Source organism: Gnatocerus cornutus, chromosome 1, assembly GCF_029298725.1.
Source record: "Gnatocerus cornutus isolate USDA-ARS CGAHR chromosome 1, icGnaCorn1.1, whole genome shotgun sequence".
Taxonomy (NCBI): Eukaryota; Metazoa; Arthropoda; class Insecta; order Coleoptera; family Tenebrionidae; genus Gnatocerus; species Gnatocerus cornutus.
The window spans coordinates 31,394,541-31,411,435 of NC_142233.1; the positions used below are offsets into that span (position 1 = coordinate 31,394,541).

At 40.0% G+C, this 16,895-nt stretch overlaps 4 protein-coding genes across 11 annotated transcripts; 2 read left to right on the plus strand and 2 right to left on the minus strand.

Annotated features, from left to right (window-relative positions):
- The first annotated feature begins 1,807 nt into the window (after nt 1-1,807).
- Nucleotides 1,808-3,449, plus strand: Zpr1 (zinc finger protein Zpr1). The gene is made up of 5 exons (XM_088032710.1): nt 1,808-1,991; nt 2,039-2,291; nt 2,343-2,500; nt 2,546-3,256; nt 3,303-3,449. The coding sequence occupies exons 1-5, from the start codon at nt 1,893-1,895 to the stop codon at nt 3,408-3,410; spliced, it is 1,329 nt and encodes a 442-aa protein (XP_087888836.1). The 5' UTR covers nt 1,808-1,892; the 3' UTR covers nt 3,411-3,449.
- Nucleotides 3,407-4,178, minus strand: LOC148181622 (dynein axonemal light chain 1-like). The gene is made up of 4 exons (XM_088032720.1): nt 3,992-4,178; nt 3,836-3,947; nt 3,608-3,788; nt 3,407-3,561 (listed from the first exon to the last, which is right to left on the minus strand). The coding sequence occupies exons 1-4, from the start codon at nt 4,144-4,146 to the stop codon at nt 3,446-3,448; spliced, it is 564 nt and encodes a 187-aa protein (XP_087888846.1). The 5' UTR covers nt 4,147-4,178; the 3' UTR covers nt 3,407-3,445.
- Nucleotides 4,179-4,645: 467 nt separating this feature from the next.
- Nucleotides 4,646-12,917, plus strand: wrd (Protein phosphatase regulatory B subunit well-rounded). Of its 5 annotated transcripts, XM_088032014.1 has the most exons (7): nt 4,646-4,737; nt 4,815-4,886; nt 6,434-6,602; nt 10,249-10,448; nt 11,156-12,114; nt 12,167-12,344; nt 12,674-12,917. In XM_088032014.1, exons 1-7 carry the CDS (start codon nt 4,735-4,737, stop codon nt 12,815-12,817), a joined length of 1,725 nt encoding a protein of 574 aa, XP_087888140.1. In that variant the 5' UTR covers nt 4,646-4,734; the 3' UTR covers nt 12,818-12,917. The 5 variants fall into 5 exon arrangements, with proteins under 5 accessions (XP_087888140.1, XP_087888147.1, XP_087888155.1 ...); XM_088032021.1 differs by lacking the exons at nt 4,646-4,737; nt 4,815-4,886 and adding an exon at nt 6,236-6,383; XM_088032029.1 differs by lacking the exons at nt 4,646-4,737; nt 4,815-4,886; nt 6,434-6,602 and adding exons at nt 7,560-7,924; nt 12,420-12,477 and having other exon boundaries at nt 12,674-12,764.
- A 1,165-nt stretch (nt 12,918-14,082) lies between these two features.
- Nucleotides 14,083-16,871, minus strand: spas (spastin). Of its 4 annotated transcripts, none has more exons than XM_088041858.1 (7): nt 16,380-16,871; nt 16,164-16,334; nt 15,997-16,101; nt 15,545-15,757; nt 15,202-15,497; nt 14,915-15,154; nt 14,083-14,870 (listed from the first exon to the last, which is right to left on the minus strand). In XM_088041858.1, exons 1-7 carry the CDS (start codon nt 16,807-16,809, stop codon nt 14,457-14,459), a joined length of 1,869 nt encoding a protein of 622 aa, XP_087897984.1. In that variant the 5' UTR covers nt 16,810-16,871; the 3' UTR covers nt 14,083-14,456. The 4 variants fall into 4 exon arrangements, with proteins under 4 accessions (XP_087897984.1, XP_087897976.1, XP_087897999.1 ...); XM_088041850.1 differs by having other exon boundaries at nt 15,545-15,778; XM_088041873.1 differs by lacking the exon at nt 15,997-16,101.
- Nucleotides 16,872-16,895: the final 24 nt, after the last annotated feature.

The following is a 16,895-nucleotide window of genomic DNA, read 5'->3' on the forward strand; positions in this document are numbered from 1 at the left end:
TTTTCAGTTTATCATTATCAGATCAACCTCAAATTTGGCCAGCAAATAGATTTTGAGGTCCTCTTTCGACCGAAAGGTATTAAACACTCCAAAATGACCTCTTCAACACAGTTTTTGGTCAATGCTTTGTTTATTTATTAAGCAAACTTAACTTAGTTTGGCTTATTTTACGCAGAATGTCACGCTGAATGCAATGCCGCAAGAATTTTGAATTTTTGTCAACAAATAACTGAGTTATGGCCGTTTAAATTTTTGGGTTGTCACCAGAGGGTCAAAGTTTTGATGGTTCGAAACAATATGTGCTCGATATCTCAGAAATTATTTAAAATATTGGGAAACCGTTTGCGCCATCGTTTTTTTTGCGATTTTTTAGTTAAGAAATCGTTCTTAGATTTTCCAAAAGTCGAAAGTTGTCATTTTTTGCGAAAATTCATAACTAAAACTATGGCAAACTTTTGAGGTTGATATCTCGCTTATTTTTGGAGAAAACTTGCGTTATTATACATCTTTTTACGCAGAATTTTGCGCAGATTCCAAATCTGGGATTAAAACTCAGATCCGACTACAAATAACTGAGTTATGGCCGTTTAAAGTTGCGGATGCCGATTTTTGTAATTTTTTGATTCCAGCTCGATATCTCTTATAAGACTATAAAAATTATACAAATTTGGGTTCCACCATCGTTTTTCTCGCTGTTTTTTTTACATAAGAATTAGGTCCTAACTCAAATTCGAAAAAATTTTTAAAGAATAGTATGACCAAAGGGCAAGCTACCTATATAGCTTTATACAGTTTTCGAAACTTTTTTTTCTCGATATTTAGACCTAAATATTTCCGGAACCATGACAGATATTAATATGTGGTTTTCACCATCGTTTTCTACGCCCTTCAGTCGATAAGAATCATTGATTACTTTTCTAAAATTTGAAGTTTGAAAAAGTCGCAAAAATTTGGTTTCTATAGTTTCAAATCTTTTTTTTTCGATTTTTGGACCTAAATATCTCCGAAACCATGACAGATATTGAGATGCGGTTTTCACCATCGTTTCCTACGCCCTTCAGTCGATAAGAATCATTGATTACATTTCCAAAATTTGAAGTTTAAAAAAGTCGCAAAAATTAGGTTTCTATAGTTTTAAATCTTTTTTTCCGACGACCACTATAAAATATGCTACATTTCATACAGTTTTCTCGTAGTGAAAATTTAAAATTGCAAACAATTTCAGTGCGAAGACGAACGAAGCGCATACCCGTGTGCAATGAAAAATGTTTTTATATTGCACACAGGTCGACGCAGATCGGGCATTATCGGTATCTAACTTTCGGCGCAACGGCATAATTATTTTGTCCGCGGCTAGGTGCTCTGCCGAATTACATTTTAAGTTTTAGCTTGCTCAGAGATAATTTGACGTGTTGTTGCACCGTTATTAGCAAGTGGGAGAGCATAAAATATAAATTTTAATAAAAAATAAATATTAACTCTGCGATTTTTGTGATCGTCGGAAAAATATCGTGTACAACACGTGTTGAAAATTCGATTTCACACTCGTTTGCTTAAGCCACTCGCCTACGGCTCGTGGCTCAATTCTGCAAAACTTGTGTGAAATCTTACATTTTCAACACTTGTTATACAATACACTATTTTCTTGATTTTTGGACCTAAATATTTCAGAATATAAGATTAAAATATGTATGCTTTAAATATTTATATGTGTCAGAGTGGCTCTAGAAAATATGACTTTTTTCACGAAACTTTGCATTAAGAGAATGGTTTAAAATTGGCGCTTTCTGAGACGGCACACTCCTTTAGCTAGCACGTGCACATTATTTGACATCTGTCACATAACCTCAAACTGTTTTTTTCATTATCTCTCACATTTCGGCTAATATAAAATGGGCACAACTAAGCCAATATTCCGCGATCTAAACGCCGATGACCCCGAACCAGAAGCCACACAAATTGAATCATTATGCATGAACTGCCACGCAAACGTGAGTAACTCTTTTCGGTACAAAAACCTTTAAATAAGCCTTTCCAGGGAATGACAAGGCTCCTTTTAACAAAAATTCCTTTCTACAAGGAAGTAGTTCTAATGTCGTTTTCCTGTGAAGAGTGCGGATATGAAAACAACGAAATTCAATCTGGGGCTGCGGTCAATCCTGAAGGTGTTCGCATCACGTTGCGGGTCGAAACACAAGCGGATTTGAACAGGCAATTGGTGAAGAGTGATTATACTAGTATCAAGATTGTGGAAGTGGACTTTGAAATACCGGCGAAAAGTCAAAAAGGGGGTAAGTTTAGGGGTGGTACTTGAGTTGCTTATATTTTTTTTTTTATAAAAGAGGTGACGACAGTTGAAGGGGTTATCAACCGCAGTATTGCGGGTTTGGAGCAAGATCAGGTTCTAAGGAGGATACAGCACTTAGAAGCTGCAACTCAGATTGATGCATTTGTTGAAAAACTACAAGATCTTAAAAAAGTACAAACTCCTTTCACCATAGTAAGTCAAAAAAGAAAGCAACATCCTACCTCTAAAAATTCAAAGATTTTAGAGGACATATCAGGGAACAGCTTCATTGAAAACCCTCACGCCCCCAAGAAAGACCCCAACTGCTTCTCTCACCACTTCAAAAGAACAACAACTCAAGACCACGATTTAGGCGTGTTCACTCCAGACGAAGTCAGTGGAGAAAAATCGAGCGCTCTTTTATATCCCATCGCTGAAGACGAATTCACTCTTGAGGATCTCGAGGGCGAAGTCCTACAGTTCCCCACCAACTGCGCCAATTGTAATTCTCCTTGTGAGACAAACATGAAGATGACAAATATCCCTCATTTTAAAGAAGTTGTCATCATGGCGACGACATGCGACGCTTGCGGCCATCGTACTAACGAGGTGAAGTCCGGCGGTGGTATCGAGCCCACGGGGGTTCACATAGAAGTCAAGGTGAATGGACGACTCGATTTCTCCCGTGATGTCCTCAAATCAGAGACATGTGATTTGAAAATTCCAGAACTGGAGTTGGAGGTGGGGCCCCACGCTTTGGGAGGGAGATTTACAACAGTTGAGGGGCTGTTGGTGGCGGTCAAGGAACAGTTAAACGATCCTAGACATTCGCATATGTTTGGGGACTCGCAGACTGATGAGTCTAAAGCGCGCATAGAGGAGTTTTTCAAGAGGTTTGATCAGGTTTTAGAAGGGAAGATCGGGGTGACGGTGGTTTTGGATGATCCTGCGGGAAATAGCTACATACAGGTAGAGTACCCCAAAGGAAGCATCTCCTTTTAATCAGTTTTTCCAGAGTACTAGTGACGACGACCCTGGATTGAAAATCACACGGTATGAACGCTCTTTCGAACAGAACGAAGATTTAGGTCTCAATGACATGAATACAGAAAACTATAGTTGACTGTAAACTTATAATAATCAATAAAGTCGTTAAAATCAATCTCCTTCGTCTCTGACCACGGGGTCGCCATCCAGTTTCTTCAAGTTTGGAAGTCTTTTTATGGCCTCTTGCTTCCAAACAGACTCTTCCATATTCTCATGTAAAGGATTTCCTGAAATTCTAATTAAAAAACCGTCAGTTTATCTAGTTGGTATTACCAACAAACAGCAAGTCTTCAAGCATGGGCAGTTCTTGCAGCTTCATGTATTCGCTCCATTCTTTCACCATGTTGTTGCTCATATACAACACCTTCAATTTTTTCAAAACGTGGATGCCTTTCATTTTCTCGATAAAATTATACGAAATCCAGAGCTCCTCCAGAGTGTCCCCTACACCTTCCTAACATCCTTTTTAGTGTTGTGGTAATCAAACGCGACCTACTTTACCAGACCTCCAAAGGATTTGATGTAGTTGCGCCCCAAAGACAAGATGCGCAAGTTTTTTAAAGAACTAATGCCGGCGATTTTTTCGATCATGTTTGTAGACAAACTCAATTTCCTTAGAACAGTCAGATAAAGCCATGACAGTGTTGGGAAACTTACCTGCACTTGGAAAGGACCGACAACGAGTTGTCCATTTTTTCTATTGGAGGCCACTGAAACTGAAAACCCACATCTTCAGCCTCGGAAATATTCTCTCCTGGATGGCGTTCTTCCCATTTTTTCACGGCATCTTTAATTGTTGTCGGTTTAGACATTTTAATTTATCTGACACTGGACATTTCCTTATTTGTTTGTTGCTGGGGAAACGGTCGCTATGGTGGAGATAAAAATATAGAAATGTCTGTCATTGTTTTATTGTTTTTTTTTTTTACATTTTTGTGACTAAAATACATAATTTATGTGTTTTTTTTTTAATATAATTTGTCTACTGATTCCATTTATGGCTTTTTTTGTGGGCCTTGAATTTCCCGATGCCGGTCCTGCCGCTGCGTTGACATAAATCTCGGCCACGTGACTTGGTTGGTCCAATCAGACACTCTGGTGGAGCTTGGTTCGGTTCCAGTAGATGTCGCCCGTGTCGTTGTTGCAGTTCTCGGTGTGTCTTTTAACCCTAGTGTATCTTCTTTAATTTTAATGACTTTTTAGCAAATTCTACTGATTTTCGTGGTTTATAGAAGCCGGTCGTTGAGTAATTGTCGTCGCTTTGTGTAGAAGTCGTCGCTGTGTCCGGAACGTGATGAAAAATTTGACGCCGTGGCTGTGCATGTTTTCTTAATTTGCCGTCTTGATCGAGCACCAACCAACGTCGTACCATCGTCATCTTTTTGAACCGTCCCATCGACATGGTGTGTATAAACGACAAATTGTCGTTGAGGGAAATTAGGTTATATTGAGGGCTTCAACCGACTTTTCCATGTTTCAGGACTCCGCGAGGATCATGAACATCGACTCCTCGAACAAGGCCCAAAACAATTTCAACGATAATCTCCCGGAGGTAAGGAATAAACGCAGTGTGCGTGTCTCGTTTTTCTTCTGTTTAATTTGTTTTGGCATGGGTTTACACAGCCGACTATTTTTAGAGGTGGAATCTCGGATTTTAAATAACTCGAATGTTTATGTATTGTGACAGGCGCCTACTCGGACGGAGCTTGCGGTTAGGGGGCCGAGATGACGTCCGACAATCGGAACTTCGTCATGTGTTTTGTTTCTGTCAATTACTCGTTAACACGCTTTTTACAGTCATTACGAGCGTTTACCTACTCCATGCCAGTGGCGGCGAAAGCTATGAACACACGGGGATTTTGTTCCATGGTCATTCCTTTTATCATCGTGACTCTCTTGTTTTAATCTTTAATAACGAAACGGTTATCAAACAAAATATTTATCTGATATTATAATAAAAAATTATCTCAAGTGCAATTTGCATATCGCGAGGCTGCTAATTACAGGCGGTGAAAGCCTGTGGAATGTGGAGATATCTGACTTGCTTTCAATGACAATGAAGTATTCAATTGACTACAATGAGTTCGACGAATTTCTAGGTTATCACAACCAACTTTATTAAGGACCACAAACTTTAGGGAAGGCGGTCGTAAAAAATGAAGTTGGCCATGACAACAAAACCCCAAACAAAAAATTGACATTCCACATTTCAAAAACCATTTTGAAGACCTTTTTGAAAAGAACATCTAAAAACTTCCACGCTTTATGTATTCTGTCTATACTGTTGTATCGTTTTTTTGCATTTGTATCATTTACTTTGCATGAATGTTTATTTTTGCAAAAATTATGTCACATTCGCCCGTCGAGGTGTCACCGCATCACTAACCTTGGCAATCAAAATTCCGCATTACGTGCAATACTGTTTGTTACGCAATTTACATAACTGTACATTTATCGAGTTTGCTCTCATTATCCGTCCATGAATTATTACTCATTTATTTTGAATACCGCATTTCAAGGTCATAATTTGTGACAATTGTGGAGCTCTATGAAAAATTTAAGAGGATTTATGTATTTAAAAGAATCACAAACAGGTCTTTGGATGTTCCAGTACTCGTTTATGTTCAATCCAATGGATAAATCTTCTCAAATTTACCGTTGAGCTCCACAATTTTCACAAATTATGACCTTGAAATGCGGTATTCAAAATAAATGAGGAGTATGCGAAAATGCGATTTTCATGTTGATAATGTCTTCATTACTCCGCTTCTAAAAGTGTTTATAAAACTGTCAGTTCGATCCCGTTTATCCCATCTCCTTTGGCCCGTAGCGTCTCGCCACCACTGCCATCAGAACCATTTTATTCGGTTTATATTTACACTCGCACATTTGCGTTGGTTAGTCGTGCCATGTTTGCGGTTTATTTGAAAAGTCGCTTCGTGCTCCCCAAAAACACGCCCGAAAAACTCCGAAAAAACCCATCGTGTGCATGCTCAGCGTTTCGATGGCTCTCGGCGGCATCTTCAGGCGTCGGAAAGCCGCCGATTCTGTTAGATTAGTGCTTTTCGAGGGAAATTGTTTGACTGTGGCTTTTTGCAGACCAAGAACAACTCCGTTGCGAATGCACCACCACCTACGCCACTGAATAAGACCAAATTGACTACAGGCACTGTTCAAGGGCCAATGATCAAGAAGGACAAACGGCACTCGAGCTCCAGGTTCAACATCACGAAGAACAGGGAGTTGGAGATGTTGCCGTCGCTGAAAGGTATGCAAAGAGTTATTTTTACGGCATGTTTTGGCGCGAGTTATTTCGAGATTTTTTCGGGAGGGCACTGGGTTAATGGGTTGGTTTTGTGTCAAGGCGGAGAGTTTACGAGCAAGAATCAAGTTTTATTCGGTTGGGCGAGGTTCGCGGGAAATGAGCGATGAAACCGAAATAGATCGGGAAATTCATCGGGAAGAAAATTTGTTTTTGTTGTTGTTTGTGGTGTTTGTTGACTGGAGCGGCCTTGAGTCGTTTGCCTATCTTGTAATAGGATACAGAGTGATAAACTCCCGTTTTCAATTGAACGCAAAATGCGAAGGATAGTTACGTGGATGTTGTATGGAGAATATTTGGGTAGAGGTCGAAAAAGTGGGACGTTTTTGTTTTATTCATTAATTCGGTGGACCTATCAATATCTATTCTGGAAGTTCTTAATCGACATTTCAACGTTAAAGATAGATTCATTGACGACTGTGTTTCATTTATTATTTAAATTTTCCGCTTTCGCTTTTTGAGGTGGTCACCAACATTGTCACGTGACATTATTGACGTGTGATAACCTCACATTTGAAGCCGCATGACGTTGGGTGCAAAGTAAATTGTCATGTTAGCGATACTTTAATTGCATTTAAATTGGCAAGCATTGTCTGCTTGTTACATAATGAAGTTCTTCGATTCGCCTGCATTTAAAAATAGCCAGTCCGATTGGTTTCTGCTCTTTTAATTCGATTCCTTCATTTCTTATCGCTCAATTAACGCGAATCCCATTAGCGCAGGATAACATTAATTACCATCCCACCCTAATCTTCTCTTCTTTGTCTCCCCAGTGTAAACTCGTCTTTCTTAAGGGTAACAGGTGCCGCGTACGCGCACGCGTCTGTCACATCTATTAATCCATATCCTTCAGCCCTTATCAGCACAGTTCGTCTCTGAAACCGCGTCCACAGCACCACGTCCATCTATTTTCCCAATTTCGACGATGACTTGACGCATTGCGTCGTTTGACAGTGGTATTTTTGACAGTGCGTGCGTGCAACGAACCTTGTGTGACACGATGGTTCACTCAACTTTCGCGCAAGGTCATGTTATGGGAGGTCGGGATTCGTCCCCATTAGGCATTCCTAAATCGCCGTCGTTTCACAGCGGTTTAGATCTAGTGGCGTCGGCGAGCGTCGATTCGCTCGTCGCGGCGCAGACGACTGCCGTTAAACATGTTGAGAATTGCGATAGTCATGGGAGGGTCGAGGAAATCAAGATGATGAGGAGGAATGTTACGGCGGTGAGGGCTATGCAAGAAACGGGACAGTTGCCGGCGCTCAAAGGTGATTGATGAGGAAGAAAGATGTTAGAGGGTGAAAGTTGGTGACATTTGAAGAGAGGGCGATTTCATGCTAGGCCAAGTTGAAGGCTCGCATGATAAGTTTTTGACGATTCGGCGACGCGTGTGTTGTTATTATGATAACAAAAACATCCGATTATCCGCAATTATCGGAAATCGAACGACTTTGATATACAGAGTGGCCTATGAAACGAATTTGAAATGTCAACATCTGAAAATGACGCCAAGATATCAAAAATTTCATTTGTTTTCATGGCCCACTAATTTCTTTTTTTATCTCTTCGCAAATAACTCGTCTCGTGGCCGGGAATCCCTCACGTGCGTCATAAACGGCTTGTGGCCCCCTTATTGCGAAATTCCCCGGGGTCGGTAATGCCAACTTAAAAATTAATCGAGTTTGTCTCTCCTGGTGGAAATTATGTCGAGGTTTATTAATTCCGCTCGAGAGTATAGTAGGCGGCGACGCCGGCATATTTAACGCTTGAACATTAAATCCTAAATGCACCAAAGAAGTTTCTCCCAACAATCATCACTATTATTACCATCTGAAGGTCATAAATGACTTGTACGACTTCTTCACGTTGTCTAACGTGATCGTACGTGACGATCACGTGACGACGAAAAAATGATAGGCGTCATTATCAAGTTCAATGTCGATTACTCGTGCATTACATAAATTGCATGAAAAAGATGTTGACGATGGCACGGCCAAAAAAAGCGAGAAAAATAGAATGTTTTTGAAGGAATAATAAATTGGATTAACTGGCCGTTTCGGATGCAGTCATAGGAAAACTTGCGGTGTTATGTCATTGCGGCTGGAATAAACAAGCGTTCTATTTTTATGAATTTTGCAGTATCGGATTCCTCACGTGACGGATAAGCGCATTCTGTGTTATTTCGAGGTTTGTTGGCGTTTCCGAGTCTTCAAATGATGATTTAGTGGCAAAGACTGACGTCCAAAATTAATAATAGCCATAGGATTGTCAATTACGTGGGATTATTTCGAAATTCGCGCTTGACTTTAAGGATAAAATTGTCAAATTCGCACTGACAGTTGCTTTCGCATTCAACGTCAAATTGACGCAAAAGTAGGGTTAATGTGGTTAGCCAATAAAAAAGTGGAATTCACTTTCCAATTTTTTATTTGTTGTTGGAAATTGACCTAGAAATGTCAACGTTTTAGAACACGAACGGCCATTAATAACGAAAATTAATTGATTGATTGATTGATATGTCGTGTCAAAATTATAAAGTGTAAATGGGGCTTCATCATTATTATTTTTTATTTCGACCCATACAAAACATACGTTTTAAACAAGAGAATGATTTGGAACTTAATAAATAATATAATATTTAATAATGGAATTATTAAAAACTTTAACACAATTTATCAACATCTTTACAATAACAATTTTTAATATCGAAAGAAATTGAAACAATCAACTTTTATTAGACATATTACATAAAAGAACTGTTTTGTAGGAAAAAAAAATCTGGTACTTTTATTTATTTCTTTTTTTGGTCCGAAAATTTTCTCTGCCACTTAAGTTTACAGTTTCCTTAATAATGATGGTTTTCATTGCAAAAGAATTTTAGCCCTCAAAAGCGGCCTAACTGACCTGACCTAACCTTCAATTTTATAATTATTTGGGTAAAATCAAATCGACAAACTGCTGTAAAATGCAACAAAGACGTGTTTAATTATTGAAAATGAACATGTCTAGCAGTGCTGCTGCAACAACATCAAAAAGCACATCAAACCTAATTCACACAAATTGTGAAGCTACACATGCCGAAACTGCAAATGTAAATAAAGAAAATATGAACTTTTCGGAAGGATTCATAAATATTTACAAATATTCAGTTGTTATAAATGATTAAATCAATAAATCATAAATAAAAATTAATTAACTTGTAAATTTAATGATTAAAAATCTTGTGCTTCTTAAAAGTGCCATTTTGCTCTCGCCTTCTTTCTATCGCCTCGGCCATTAAAAAAAGGCTCGGCCAAAAAAGAAACACTTTTTGGCCTTGCTACACAAATAACTATTATTTCAAGCATTTTTGTTAATGTTTGCGAACACTACTATTCAAAGACAAAAATTTTAACTCATAATTTTTGTTTGCTTTCTGCACTGATTTAAATCTTATTAAATTACACCAACTGTTACTCGTGAAATTCTAAATTTTAAGTTTCTAACATTGGAAGCAAAAATACGAAGTAGTTGGTCTTTGATTTGTGTGTTTTTTGTAATGCACGGATAATTGAGGTTCTACAGTATTGAGATGCTGTGTTTTCTGCAACAGATGCCGCCCCAGCCGACCGCGAAGACCTCTTCATCCAGAAGCTCCGGCAGTGTTGTGTCCTCTTCGACTTCGCCTCGGACCCTCTTTCCGACTTGAAATGGAAGGAAGTAAAACGTGCTGCTCTCCACGAAATGGTCGAATATGTAACCCAACAGAAAGGCGTCATCACTGAAGCCATCTATCCAGAAGCCGTTAATATGGTAAATTCTTTTTCCGCCAAATTTACGTCTTCTATTTTATGCTGATTTCTTTTTCATTGTATGTAAAAATATTCAAAACGAGCTTGAGCGCTCGCCTTCGGAATTTGCAAGGACGTAGTTTTATTTTTTTGAGGGAGAAAAACGTTATCTCAAGTTGTACTGGTAATGGACGTTTTTCATGTAATGACGGTGTAATTATTGGTTTGCGATTATTTGAGTTATGGCTATCGGGTATAATTGTAGTTCCATTAATAAAACAGACTCAGTTTGCTTTCCATCGATTTGCTCAATACGGCGGAAAGTTCAGGGACGTTTTCTGTGTTGAATTAGGACTGCAAAACGTTAAAAAACGAATTTTCAAGGACTTTCTACTTAATTATCGGAGTTAATGATGCTTAACCTTAATTGTTCCGATGACACTACTTTCATTTTTAATTAAAATTGGCGTAAAATAATTCAACTGTAACTCGATAAGTGATTGCATTAAGAAACTCAAACCACGTAGAATCAAATTGAATTTGTAGCTCTATAAACGTTAAAACTTACGACGCCGTCAACTTTTCTTGATTAAAACTTTATAAAAGAGCAGCCGTCATCGATTTCCCGTCTCCGGAAGCCCTAGACGATATGAGCGTCGCAATCCCTAGCCAATTCCACATCTTCCGGTCAATGATGCTGACACGAATTGACTGTATTTTTCATTATAGTTTGCTGTCAACCTCTTCCGTACCCTTCCGCCATCGTCGAACCCCAACGGTGCCGAGTTCGATCCCGAAGAAGACGAACCGACATTGGAGGCCGCTTGGCCTCACCTCCAACTAGTCTACGAGCTCTTTCTGCGAGTTCTTGAAGCACCCGACTTTCAACCAAACATCGCCAAACGTTACATTGATCAGAAGTTTGTTCTTCAGTTATTAGATTTGTTCGATTCGGAGGACCCTCGAGAACGCGATCTTCTGAAAACGACTCTTCATCGGATTTACGGGAAATTCTTAGGATTACGAGCGTTTATTCGTAAACAGATTAACAATGTCTTCTATCGGTTTATCTACGAAACGGAGCACCACAACGGGATTGCGGAGCTTTTAGAAATTCTCGGATCCATCATCAACGGTTTCGCGTTACCATTGAAAGAAGAACACAAAGTGTTTCTTTTGAGGGTTTTAATGCCGTTACATAAAGTCAAATCGTTGTCGGTGTATCACCCCCAATTGGCCTATTGCGTCGTGCAGTTTTTGGAGAAGGACCCGTCCTTGACACAGCCGGTGATTAGGAGTTTGTTGAAGTATTGGCCCAAGACGCACAGTCCCAAAGAAGTGATGTTTTTGAACGAATTGGAGGAAATTCTTGATGTTATCGAACCGGGCGAGTTCCAGAAGGTGATGTGTCCGTTGTTCAAACAGTTGGCGAAGTGTGTTAGTTCGCCGCACTTCCAAGTGGCTGAAAGAGCGTTGTATTATTGGAATAACGAGTATGTGATGTCGCTGGTGTCGGAAAACGCCACGGAAATATTACCGTTGATGTTTCCGAGTTTGTACAAGAACTCTAAGAGTCATTGGAACAAGACGATACATGGCCTCATTTATAACGCACTCAAGTTGTTTATGGAGATGAATCAGAAGCTGTTCGATGAGTGCACGCAGCTATATCGAGAGGAGAGAAGAAAGTCAGTAATGCGCTCGTTTTGTTAACTTTTTTTGTACAACGTCCGATTTCAGGGAGCGCGAACGCGAGAACCAACGTCTGGAACTGTGGATCCGCGTGGAATCTCTGGCAGCCAAAAAACCCGAATATGAAATAATCAAAGCAAAAAATCCAGAAATAACGAGCGTCATCACAAGTCCCGATCCGGACGACGAAGTCAACTTGGACAATTTGGAGCAGCAAGCCCAGGAGGTAAATTCATCATCTATTCAACCGAACCAAATGTTTTTATGACAGTCGTACCAACTCTTGCTTCTTCTGTTTCAGAAAAAACGCAGCTAGTAATTACGTAACGTTTTGTTGTAAATATTTTTTGAATGTTTAAGTAACTTTGTTGTAACCTTCCGTTTTTTGTCTCCTTCTGTTTGTTTTTGTCATTGAAACATTTGATCATGCCTGTGTTATGAGTGTCCCTGTGCACTAGCGAATCAGAGCACACCTTTTCGCGGGTTCTGATTGGTGGTTGTGGGGAGTGTTTTCTTTTCCGACTAACTCTACCGTCGAATTGACACTTGTTGCAGGCAAAGAAGACTCGCAATACGAACAAGCCATTAGTACGTCGCAAATCGGAATTACCACAAGATCAATACACAGTCAAAGCCCTCAGCGACCACAAGAGAGCAGACGAGTATCTCACGACGCCACCAGATGTCAACAAGTGCTAGTCCACTTTCTGCAACACTTTTTATCTAGTGAGCTTAGTGCCAACGCAGACCTAAAAAATCACGGGGGTTCTAAAACGCGCTCGATTTTTTATTAACTAGCATGAGTGTGATTTTTTAGGTCGTTTTTTACGAGGACAGTCTCATCTTTTGTGTTGGTTTTGAGAGAAAAGTCAAAATATTTTTAGATACTGTAGCGTTTAGGCGACTTCGAGTACAATTCTTTCGCGCGCTAGAACTAATTTGTATGCAAATATTAGATATCTATAGTAGAGCCAACAGTTTAAATGACTGCATGAAGAGATTTATGTGTTGTTAGCCGTTACTAAATTAGCATGTGGCCTTTTATAAAATAATACATACATTTAAGATGTTTATATCGTAACGAGTTGGTCCCTGATTTTTACGCGCTTTCTTTTCACTTTTCTCTCACTTGTTTTTATTTATACTTTACTTCAACAAACGGGGGTTTATATCAGTTAAGAATGTAAAGACATTATTTATGTATTTAGACATTTAATGTGTGGCACTTGCTTTGAATGTGTTATTAAAACAAAAATCGAATGAGCATATTGTTAGTTACATTTACAAAAGAAGTGTAAGTCTAGTGTTGTAACTCAAAATACATTCAATAATTAGTTGTAAGGATATATTTTTTATGTTTCAAGATGGATGGAAAGTGTACATACGGAGATGGAGTTGATATTTAAGTCTTAGACAGTATTTTTTTAATGTACAGCTTTGCTTTGTCAATGATAATTGATATAAATAATTACGTTTCTTTAATTACATTCTTTGTTTACCTCACATCCGTATCTATTTTTTGAGGGTGTGTCAATCAAACTCTTCTTATATCAACTAGCTCGCTCCGTTCGCCTTTATGCAAAAATTTGATGCCCTAGGTTGGATACCCATGCGGTTGACAATTCAGTTCAATTTTTACAAGGATTTAGAAAAAACGATAATTTTTTCAATTTTCTTCAAATTTACTTCAACTATTTCGGCCTATGAGTAACACAATGTTTTAGCAAGAGGTTTTTCACTAAATAAAAAATACGCATTGTTAGATTTACCCAAAATAATCTCAAATTCACATCAAACACAATGTCAGTCAAAATTGGATTTATAGAGTTTTAAAACATAACTCCTGTTGTAAAATAAGATTGTTGCTTCGAGTAGTCATGAAAAATTAGGGTGCCGTGATTGGGTTAGTTGTAAATAAGACAATCCCTGGAGTAAAAAGTATTGGAGGTTGGTCAATCAAACTCTTGTTTACTTCTTGTTTTTATTATATCAATGAAAGTTACAAACGTCATATGAAAAAAGCAGCGATATTTTTAACCATTTTGTGTGGGCCCGAGTGTACCATTAAAATAAATATCGAAAGTGCTATAAAAACACAAATTCTAGAATCAGCGCCAAGCAAATCTTTCATTGCTAGTGGCAGTCACACTCTAATCTAACACCTACATTAATATCATTGAGAATACGAAAATAAAAGTCACAACTTAGTTTGTACCAACAATTTCAAAACCAACAAGCGGCAAATTCAAACTTTTAAAAAACGTAATCATATCACAGACTAAAACGAAAAAACTGTTAAACTGTGTTAACGTCTTGAACAAAAGCGGAATGATTGGGATTATATAGACATGTCGCCGTACTGCAGCGACCACTTCTCGTACGCCACCAAACTCTGCGGCGAGACACTCCTGCGAATCCTCTTCAGCGAATCCAAGAAATCGCTGATTGTGATGCTACGTAACGCATTGGGATCCATTTCCTTGACTTGTTCCGGTTGTAACTCTCGGATTGGTCCCAACGCGGCATCTTTGGCCAAAGCTGTTAGATCACTGGCCGAGTATCCCTCAGTCAGGGTTGCCAACCGTTTTAACTCTTTCTGCGTGAAAGTGCAGCCCTGTTTCGCCAACAACATCTTGAAGAGTTGAGCGCGCGTCTCCAAATCAGGGAGGGTGACGTAAACGCGTTTCGGGAAACGGCGGAGGGCCGCTTCGTCGAGCTCCTGGGGGCGGTTGGTCGCCGCCATCACTAAAACCTTGACAAAAAATAAGTTGGTTTTGTTGGTATTAAAAGATTTACTCGTTCGCTGTCCGGATTGCTGGGTAAACCGTCGAATTCGACCAAGAACTCCGTTTTTAAGCGTCTGCTGGCTTCATGCTCGTTGTTGGAGCGCTCCGACAGGAGAGAGTCGACCTCGTCTATGAAGATGATGGAGGGTTGGAGCTCGCGGGCGATGGCGAACAACGCTCGGACCATTTTCTCCCCATCACCGACGTATTTTGAAGTCAGGCTGGCAGCACTGATTGAGAAGAAAGTTGCCTGAAACGAAAAATTCACTTCCGAGGTTTTTCAGTGGGATTACTAACCCGACATTCTGTAGCCACGGCTCTTGCCAACAAAGTCTTCCCGTTTCCGGGAGGTCCAAACAAAAGTAACCCCCTCGCGGGGCTGCGGAGTCCTGTGAACAACTCCGGCCGCAACGATGGTAAGATTACCATCTCTTGTAGCGCTTGTTTGGCGGTGTCTTGCCCCACGATGTCGTCCCATTGCACTTGGAGGCCTCCTTCTACGATCTCATCGAGGATACATTGAGCTAGTTTGGTGTCGACGCCTCGCAGCGCGGGGCTTTTACCTCTCGACGTCGACTTACTTGGCGTAGAGGCTACAAAACATTACTAACCCCACGAATTACTTAAAGTGGAGTGTTACTTGAAGTCGTGGCTTTTCGGGCGGGGGAACCTGCGTTCCCTGGAACAGAGAGCTGTTTTTTGACGGCTGGCGGCGTCGAAGAGAGTTTGTTGAAGGGGCGGACGGGCTGGATGGGGGCAGTCCGGGATCCCATCGAGCGAGGCAAGGTCTGGCTTTTGGCGAGAGTGGCATTGGGGGGGCGCTTGCTGGCCACTGTTAGTTTCTTGCCAGAAGCTACGAAAACCGAGTTAGTTGCTGACAAGAAAAACAAATGTAAACGACAGATCAGGCTTCAGGCACTACAAATGATGCAAAATAACAGGTGAAACCAACAAGATCGTGACTTGTAATGGATAATGATAATTGAGGCTTTGTAAAGGGGCGCCGATCGGTTAGTAAAAAATGAGAATAATGCCTACGTGGATGCGGCGTTCCAACTATCCAAGCTCAGAGCACCATAAAAATAAAAATACCTTTATTAAAGAAAATTTTGGGGGTGGGGATATTGCTAGTGTAGCTAAGTTTAGGAGCCTCTTTCGGTTCTTTTTGAACATCCTGCCGTAACAAATCCATGCTTTCTATGAACAGAAACGACGTAAATACCAAAATAAAAACCAAACTTGTGTGCCACTATAGTTACCCAGAAACTGGAGGCGGTCTTTAGCCATGGCCAAATTCGTCTTCATTTTTTCATGGAGGCGTTGCGCCCGCTCCCAGACTTCCCCACGGCCGCCCCAACACTGCACGGCAATCCCCAGCTCCAATTCTGTGATTCCTTTTCGATAAAGTTCAATCGCAAGGTCCTTCTGACCTAAAACCATCAATCAATTTGTGACAAGAAATTGGGTCAACTGACCTTCATTCTCTTCGTCGATTTTCAGAGCTTTTGAGATGTATTCGAACGCACGACGGTGGTGGTGCTTCTGTTTTGCTAAAAGCGGGTCTCCGGGCCCCGGGCCTGACGAACGGTGCGCTTGATGGGTCATTTCTGTTATCTCTTCAATGACGCAAGTTCCACTCGCGCTGCTCTCACATTCAAACTGATGTTTTCTGATTAAATATCTCGACGAACTACAATAAATAAAGCGAAGAATAACGAAGATTTGGTACAATAAAGAGCGCAGTATGTTGAATAGAAAAATTATCGGGAAAGAAACGATACATAGATTTCGTTTGTGAACAGATGTGTCTGAATATGATGTGAACATCACATCGTCTCTTGAAATGTCGGGGTCACTTTTTCTTGACTTTTTTCCTGGAGATTTACTTTGAGTTTTACGCACCATCCGGAGGCCATAACAAAAGTCAAAAACGTCACGGCAAATGTCAATGAGCTAACATCTGGAAGCAGGGCTGCCAACGCTCTTCTTAA

Coding starts and splice junctions, on each gene's coding strand:
- Zpr1 (XM_088032710.1), top strand. CDS start 1,893: ATGGGCACAACTAAGCCAATATTCCGCGATCTAAACGCCGATGACCCC. Junction 2,501..2,545: donor TACAAACTCCTTTCACCATA/GTAAGTCAAAAA, acceptor AAAAATTCAAAG/ATTTTAGAGGACATATCAGG. Junction 3,257..3,302: donor CGGGAAATAGCTACATACAG/GTAGAGTACCCC, acceptor CAGTTTTTCCAG/AGTACTAGTGACGACGACCC.
- LOC148181622 (XM_088032720.1), bottom strand. CDS start 4,146: ATGTCTAAACCGACAACAATTAAAGATGCCGTGAAAAAATGGGAAGAA. Junction 3,789..3,835: donor TCAAATCCTTTGGAGGTCTG/GTAAAGTAGGTC, acceptor AAAGGATGTTAG/GAAGGTGTAGGGGACACTCT. Junction 3,562..3,607: donor TGAAGACTTGCTGTTTGTTG/GTAATACCAACT, acceptor TTAGAATTTCAG/GAAATCCTTTACATGAGAAT.
- wrd (XM_088032006.1), top strand. CDS start 7,657: ATGGTTCACTCAACTTTCGCGCAAGGTCATGTTATGGGAGGTCGGGAT. Junction 7,925..10,248: donor ACAGTTGCCGGCGCTCAAAG/GTGATTGATGAG, acceptor TTTCTGCAACAG/ATGCCGCCCCAGCCGACCGC. Junction 10,449..11,155: donor ATCCAGAAGCCGTTAATATG/GTAAATTCTTTT, acceptor TTTTCATTATAG/TTTGCTGTCAACCTCTTCCG.
- spas (XM_088041850.1), bottom strand. CDS start 16,809: ATGGTGCGTAAAACTCAAAGTAAATCTCCAGGAAAAAAGTCAAGAAAA. Junction 15,779..15,996: donor CAAAATTTTCTTTAATAAAG/GTATTTTTATTT, acceptor TTTTCTTGTCAG/CAACTAACTCGGTTTTCGTA. Junction 15,155..15,201: donor CCGTGGCTACAGAATGTCGG/GTTAGTAATCCC, acceptor TTTTCGTTTCAG/GCAACTTTCTTCTCAATCAG.